Source organism: Sinocyclocheilus rhinocerous, unplaced genomic scaffold (assembly GCF_001515625.1).
Source record: "Sinocyclocheilus rhinocerous isolate Xijiao unplaced genomic scaffold, SAMN03320098_v1.1 scaffold662, whole genome shotgun sequence".
Lineage (NCBI taxonomy): Eukaryota > Metazoa > Chordata > Actinopteri > Cypriniformes > Cyprinidae > Sinocyclocheilus > Sinocyclocheilus rhinocerous.
In genome coordinates, this window is record NW_015639782.1 from 1788653 (window position 1) to 1796187 (window position 7535).

General features: G+C 38.2%; 1 protein-coding gene across 1 annotated transcript in view; it reads right to left on the minus strand.

The window, feature by feature from the left end:
- Positions 1–318: 318 nt before the first annotated feature.
- The window catches only part of LOC107751964 (glypican-3-like), a 66543-nt gene continuing 59326 nt past the window's right edge, over positions 319–7535 (minus strand). Inside the window, exon 6 of the mRNA XM_016567769.1 lies at positions 319–1377. Coding sequence (XP_016423255.1) covers positions 1199–1377 — 179 coding nt within the window. The 3' untranslated portion in view covers positions 319–1198. The remainder of the gene's footprint in view (positions 1378–7535) is intronic.

The window sequence follows — 7535 nt, forward strand, 5'->3', positions numbered from 1 at the left end:
TGCTTTGAAATAATACAACAACAGAAAAAAATGTATGATTTGAAATGGGTAATCGTCTGAAAACTTGCAGGACACTGTGTATCATTCCAGTTGGGGGACGTCTAGCACAATGAAGCTGATTCTTTCAGTTTGTTTAAAACACACGTAACAGATGATGACATGCCTTTGAGGACTGTACAGAGATCAGTAATGAATTACGTCACAGGTTATGAAAGGAAAACAGTGTCCATTTGTAAACACTAGTTTTCCAATTCTGATCTGAAATGACAGCTTTAGCCCTTTGTGTATCAAGATGTCCAGAAACAAGAAAACTTTACAGATGCACAAATCCATCAAGCCATCTTTCACTGAATGCAAATGCTACAGTGACTTGCGAAAGGAGGGAGTTAAAACAGGAAGTTTTGTGGGTGTCCATTTAAAAGAACGCTTTAATCACACGATTATAATACAAGAATAGAGGAAATGAAAGAAAAAGGAAGAGAGATAATGAGCGACAAAATCAAAGAGAGATTATAAATTGCCACAATTTCTGAAAAGGGAATGTCAGCATTCTAATAAAACAGTTTAAAAGCATTTTTTTGTAAATGAAGTACAACTGTGTCATCCTGTAAGGAGAGGGTTTCACAACGACATGCCGATGCCTTGATGTCCTCCACTCCAAGGGTCATTTACTGCACAGGAAATGAGCGGCTGAGGAGAAGCTCACTGCAATGTATGTATGAGAGACAGCCTGCACCACTAGAGTGCTTGTACGTGTTCTCAGACTCTGTCAGTCACGCTTCCTTCTCCTTAAGTGTGCCCATTCACTCACAAAAGCTGAGCCTCTTTGTCTTTTCAAAAGCGATTTAGCTCCTTTTCCTCCAGAAGGCTTTGGCCTTTGTGTAAAACTGCATGTGTATAGAAGAGGGGAGGTGATGCTCAATGTAAAACACATGGCTGTTGTGTGGCATACGAGTTCGGAGGGAAAGAACATGATTCTTGTATGTATAAGTAATGCTCTTCATGCTGTAGAAGAATGAGTTCATAGTCTGAGCGTTTAGATGATATTGATCCTCAGGTCCACACAAAATATAGAAAAGAAGAGGTTCATATAGTAAGACTTGAGGCTGAGAAGAGGATAGGTTCTTGTCCTTGGCCAAAATCATGGAGCTATATGTACACATGGGCATCAGTAGAGTTTCTCTTCAAACAGGTGTGATCACTGAAGACCCAACATTATGAAGATGATGATGGTAAAGATAAAGGTTGCACTAGGAACATATGCTGCCTGTGCCGCTCCAGGTACGGATGCTCCGCCATGGGTGTCTGTGGCCAGTCTGGGAGTCAGGAGCAACTCATGAAGTGTTAAGTCGTCAATCGCCAAGTTATCCGCCAAATCTTAAAAGAAAAAGAGAGGGAGAGAAAAATCATATGGATGGACATGCAGAACATACAACTGTATAAAAGTCTGATTGAGCAATAATAATAATATTTGTTAAATAAAGCTATAATATGGCTTCAGAGGAAAAGTCCCATATTAAACGAATGACTCGAATGAGTCTTTTAAGTGAATCAAACACATTCCGAACAATCAGTGTAGTCCAAGTCCTGAATGAATGATTCTAATGACTCTAATGATTCTTTCTAGTAATGTAAACACATACAGTGCAACTAGTGTAGTCTGACTCCGAGTCTTTTTAGTGAATCAAACACTTTCCAAAAAATCAGTGTAGTCCAAGTCCTGAACGAATGATTCTAATGAGTCTAATGATTCAAGCAAACACATACAGTGCAACTAGTGTAGTCTGAATTCCGAACAAATGACTTTAAAGAGTCGGTTCTTTTGAGTAAATCAGACAGAATCTATAAGTGTAGCCTAATTTCTGAACAAATGACTCAGAGTCTGTTTTCTTTTTTAGTGAATCAAACACATTCCAAACAATCAGTGTAATCCAATACCTGAATGAGTGATTCTAACGAGTCTGTTCTTTTTAGTAAAGCAAACACATACAGTGCAACTAGTCTCTGAATCCCGAACAAATGACTTTAAAAGAGTCGGTTCTTTTTTTTTTAAAGATTTATTTTTGGCGTTTTATGCCTTTTATTTAGATAGGACAGTAGGTCGACAGGAAGCGAAGTGGGTGAGAGAGAGAGGGGGGTGGGATCAGGAAAGGTCCACAAGCCGGGACTCGAACTCGGGACGCCCGAAGCGCAAAGGCGCTACATGTTGGCACACTGCCCACGAGGCCATCTGCGCCGACAAGAGTCAGTTCTTTTGAGTAAATCAGACAGAATCTATTTAACCAAGCGTAGCCTGATTCCTGAAGAAATGACTCTGACTCGGTTTTAGTGAATCAAACACATTCCGCCCAATCAGTGTAATCTGATTCCTGACTGTAATGTGTCAGTTTCTTTAGAGTGAATCAAACAAATGCAGCACAATTAGTGTAGCCTGAATCCAGACTGAATGACTCTAATGAGTTGGTTCTTTGTAGTGAATCAAACACATTCAGCTTACAACTACTGCAACAATCATTAAATTCTTTACAATTCACTTTTCTACTATTTAATGTTTGTTTTCTGAAAAAAAAATACAGTTTACTCAACTGCTTTATGTCATTAAAATGTTCAGTAGATATTTTTGTGACATTTATGATACAGAATGTATGTGGATCTGCTCTTTTTAAGGTGTTTCTAACCCATGATTATAACTTGGACATTTCCAGTCATCTTGGCGATGTATGTGTGCTTCCTTAGTCTGGAAAGTCTGGAAAATAGCTACTTTCATTGTCTAATAACTAGTCATTAGTTTTGTTATGCCGTTGTCTTACTGGAGTAAGTGAGGAATATGGCAGCATTCCACCTTAACACCATTTAACAATCTTTTTTTCTTCACTAAAGAAACTAAAACATCTTTTAATTTATCTCAGCATCTACAGATGAGGTGTATTGTCTGGGATGACAGCCATGAGGGAGACAGAAATATGAGGTGAAAATGATGAAAAAGGAAAGCAGATATCAGTAATAAAGTCAAGTATGGAGAGGCACGCCAGCTATGTGTCCCCTGTGAAGTGTCCATCTAAGCTGAGGAGAATTGTATTCGTTCAACACACACAGATGAGCTATCGCATGTATATACGCCCATGCTCCCTTGCCTTATGTAGCACATACCTTAAATTCCTGTTCTCAGTCTGACATAACTAAACCATACAGGCAATATACAGAGAAAACTATTAAATTAGACAAATGGAAACTAAAAGTAAAGATTTATTTATATATCACCTTTTAAAAAGTGATTTACAAAAAACAAATGTGATACCTAAAACAGAACTACAAGAGAAAATAAGAAAATAAAATGCATAAAACATGGTACATTATTCTCAACATCTTATTCTAGTTTGCCCCTATTAATATACTTCTTTTCTGTAATGGAATCTAAATTGCAATTATCTGAATTCTTTTGAGCTCATTTAATTATCTGAACTCCAGGATGAGACAAGCATCTTCATCCCACTATATGCATACAGATGTACACACAATAACCGAACATAACAAATGCAATCTGTGTTTATCATATAGCGATTACCTCAACGGTGTGTGGAAGGCATTTTAAGGGTCTGTAGAAATCAGTTTACTCAACATAGTGAGAGATTTTTTAATTATAGACACTTGGTCCGGTCCGTATGTTACTATTCTCTGCATCTTGAATTAAATTGACATGAAAGATCAGATCAGACGCTATATTTAATACCCTCCACACTGTATAAAATAAGTGTAATTTTAACTGTAAAATTTTGTAAAAACGCTACGGAAAAAAACTGTTAATAGGTTAACAGTAAGTTCCCGTACTATATACAGGGAAAAACTGTAAAATATCTAACCAGACATTTCATGTAATTTTACAGTAAAATGCTGTTAATTTTACAGTTTTTAGAAGTAAAAATAACAAATAAACAAAAAACTAAAGTTTTTGGCCTTAAATATGTTTAGTTTTTCTGTATTTTTTACAAAATTATTCTGGCAACCACAGCTGCCAAAATTATTTTGTAAAAACTACCAAATTTGTTTTACAGTGCACACCAGAGTCTTCACATTGCCTCCTTCGTTTGGGGGGAATTTTAACCCAACAGGGAGGAAGTCCACCATTTGGGCCAGCGGCTGCATAGTGTTGGGATCAACAGGAAGGCATGCGACTTAATTAATTCTAGGCCCTGAACTCAGCATGCCAGCCAGTGAGAACCAGGCCAAGAGCAGGAAAAGAGATGGAGGCCTTCTCTCAGGGGGTCCCCTGGATGCCCGGGGGCCCATTTCAGCCCAGTCGACTTTAAAACAGAGGAAGGAGGCAAATAAATAAAGCCTTGGCGCTGAAACCTCCTTGAGATTTCTGTGCAATTACGACAGAGCTTGAACGCACGCCAGAGAACAATTAACTTCTTCTTTCCCCCCGTCCACTGACAAGCCAGCGGTTAGACATTCCACGGGCCCTGAAAGGCCGATTTTTCATTGTGACAGCGGCACACTGTAGCACTAGTCCAATTAAAGCCGAGGTGTAATTCAATACAGCTTTCTTTTATATACACTGCACCCTAAATCAGATACGATGTGTTCGTGGGTATAGGCAGGAAAGTGAGGAACGTGTGTGTGTTAGGTTATTGTTTGTCATGAGAGTACGGAGAGGTGTGAGTCACTGAGTAAAACCCGAAATGTTCATAAAAATAAGAGGATTGGAAGGTATGGAAATGATACAGAGTGCAAACCATGTATAATCCAACTCCACAATGTGACTAATAATATCCTGTTATAATGAGCCGCGAACACTTGCGAATATTGATGTGAGTGACGGGATCCACAGAATGGTTGAGGGCCGGTTGACTCTTGTTTTGGATCTGATATCCACACGATGACAATTAATGGGATGGATGTGTGGAGGCTGGCATGCTAAATACAGAAAACAGACAATCCAACCAACAGTGAATGAGCATGAGATAGTCGGACCAATAGCACAAAGGCTCGCAAAGGCTATCAGTTTTCAGCAGCATCAGTCTCCAGGGGTCTCCACCATGCAAGTGGAGCTCTGACTGGCTTTATCACAGAGTTACGAGCTCCAGTTACGACACGGGTCAGAGGTCAACAGTCAGCCATTGATTGGTAATGGGGGGCTTGGACCGGCTCAATGCCCGCAGTGCAGTACATCACAGGCACAGCAAACAGGGACACAGAAACATGTTTTAAATGTTTATTGCAGCCCTCCATATTAAGAATAAGACACTAGCTGACTGCTTTAGAAGACTAGTTTGTTTCAAAACCTGGTTAAAGAAGATTTATAAGCTCTAAGGGAACTTAAACTGTTAAAAAAAATAAAAAAATATCTGGAAAGATTAATAATCAGATGGCTGCACCATATCTGATAGCTAAAGGACATTTATGGTGAAGGAATGCTCGATCACATTTTTGCCGTTCTGTCTGTTTTCATAACCCCGGCTCCACAAATGTAGCAGCAATGTAAAGCAGCATTGGCCACTTTCATAAGGAGCACCTGTGTTTGGAGACTGACATTCCGTCTACTTATCTAGTCCTAAAGAACACCTGTAAGGCAGACGGTAGTTCCAGAATAAACACGGCAACTTTATGTCCAGGTGGAGGTCTGTCTGGAAGTTGGCAGAGATCCTGTACTGTCTGATGAACTGCATTTCAAATCTTTTTGAATCTCTCTAAAGAGCTATTAGATTTTGATGAATGTCCTGCATGGAGGCTGTATACATTGTTAACTATGTAGGCCAGACTGATGAGAGGCATGTTTTCTTTTTGTGAGTATTTCACCTTTTTTATTCATCAGAACCATAATTCTATAAGGACTGAGCTTATATGTGTACACTTTAGTGCCAAATAAGCTCTAAGTTTTTAAATCTAGTTTTGTTACATTTAATGCAGAAAATGTGACTGTGTCCACTACTGTGTCGACTTGTTAAGCAGTTGCTAAGGTGTTTTGGTAGGTTGCTAGGGTACTTTGGTTAGTAATTTCACATCTTTCTTCAATAAGTCACATGATTTGGGGTATTTGTCTTTCTTTAGTTCCTCTTCATTATGAGAGTGATTTGATATTTGCTAGTCAGTTGCAGGTAGTATTAGGAAGAGGGGCATCAAAATTTAATTTGTGCAAAAAGAGTCATTAATGTTTTGGATCTATTTTTCTAGACGAAAGAGACTACTAATGTTGCTAATGGTTAATTTTTGTTAACTCTAAAAAAAGAGAGAAATCAGTACTATTTTGTATATTAAATTGATCAAAAGCAACTAAAGTTTTAATCAATGTTACAAAAGATTTATATTTCAAATAAATGCTGTTCTTTTGAACTTTCTATTCATCAAAGAATCCTTAAAAAAATGTACCAGTTTCCAGAAAAAATATTAAGCAGCTCAACTCTTTTCAACATTGATAATAATAAGAAATGTTTCTTGAGCAGCAAATCAGCATATCAGAATTATTTCTGTAGGATCATGTGACACTGAAGACTGGAGTAATGATGCTGAAAATTCAGCTTTGCATCACGGGAATAAATTACATTTTAAATTACATAAAAAAATAATTTTTTTATTTTAATGATATTTCACAATATTTCTGTATTTCAAAAACATAAAAAAACACTAAAAAATCTTAATGACCTCAAACTATTAAATGGTAGTGTATATCATATATATAATATAAAAAATATGGTATTTCAGCTTCCACACCTCTATATATACAACACAAGATATCAACACACGTAAGACCCTCAGTAAACACACTCTATGTTTCCATATACAGCACAGTGTCTCGTACTGATGCTGCTGCTGGTTCTGGTGAGGACAGAGGAAGGTATGCGAGCGTATGTCTCCACACCCATCACCCTGACCACAGGCCCACTCCAGCAGGCAGCCAGCAACTAGCCAAGAAAAACTAGCCAGCCATGAGGAGGCCAAGGCACAGTTACAGAACCCTGAGACCAGTGTTGGGCAAGTTAATCTGAAAATGTAATCAAATTACTGATTACTCCTTTTAAAAGTAATCACGTACGCAAATTTCAGCACTGCATTGCTCAATGCTGCAAAGACTTGTTATAGCCTAAAAAAGTCTGCTTACGCTTGCACCTGTTAAAGTTTATATTTCATATTAGTTCATGTTGTTTTTGTGCAATAGATGAATAACAATTTATTTGTTTTAGATATTTTATGTTTAGATATTTCTATTTTGCGGGAGTCCCGTGAATCATTTTATTCTCCCACATCCCGCACGAGTGTCTACCCGCCCGCACCAGCACTCGCGCGCCACACTCTGTTGCGTCGGGTCTCGCGGGAGCAGGTCTCTAATCCACTGGCACTTGACTCAACAGTGCGTGTGCTACATCCTTTTTACAATCTCTAGATTATAAAACACTGCATTCTGTCAGCAATGTAACGCGGCAGTAACGTATAGAGACCTCGGCTTGTAACTATACTCTAATTACTGTTTTGAAAATTATAACGCGTTAAATTACTCCGTTACTAAAAAAGTAATCAAATTACAGTAACACGTTACT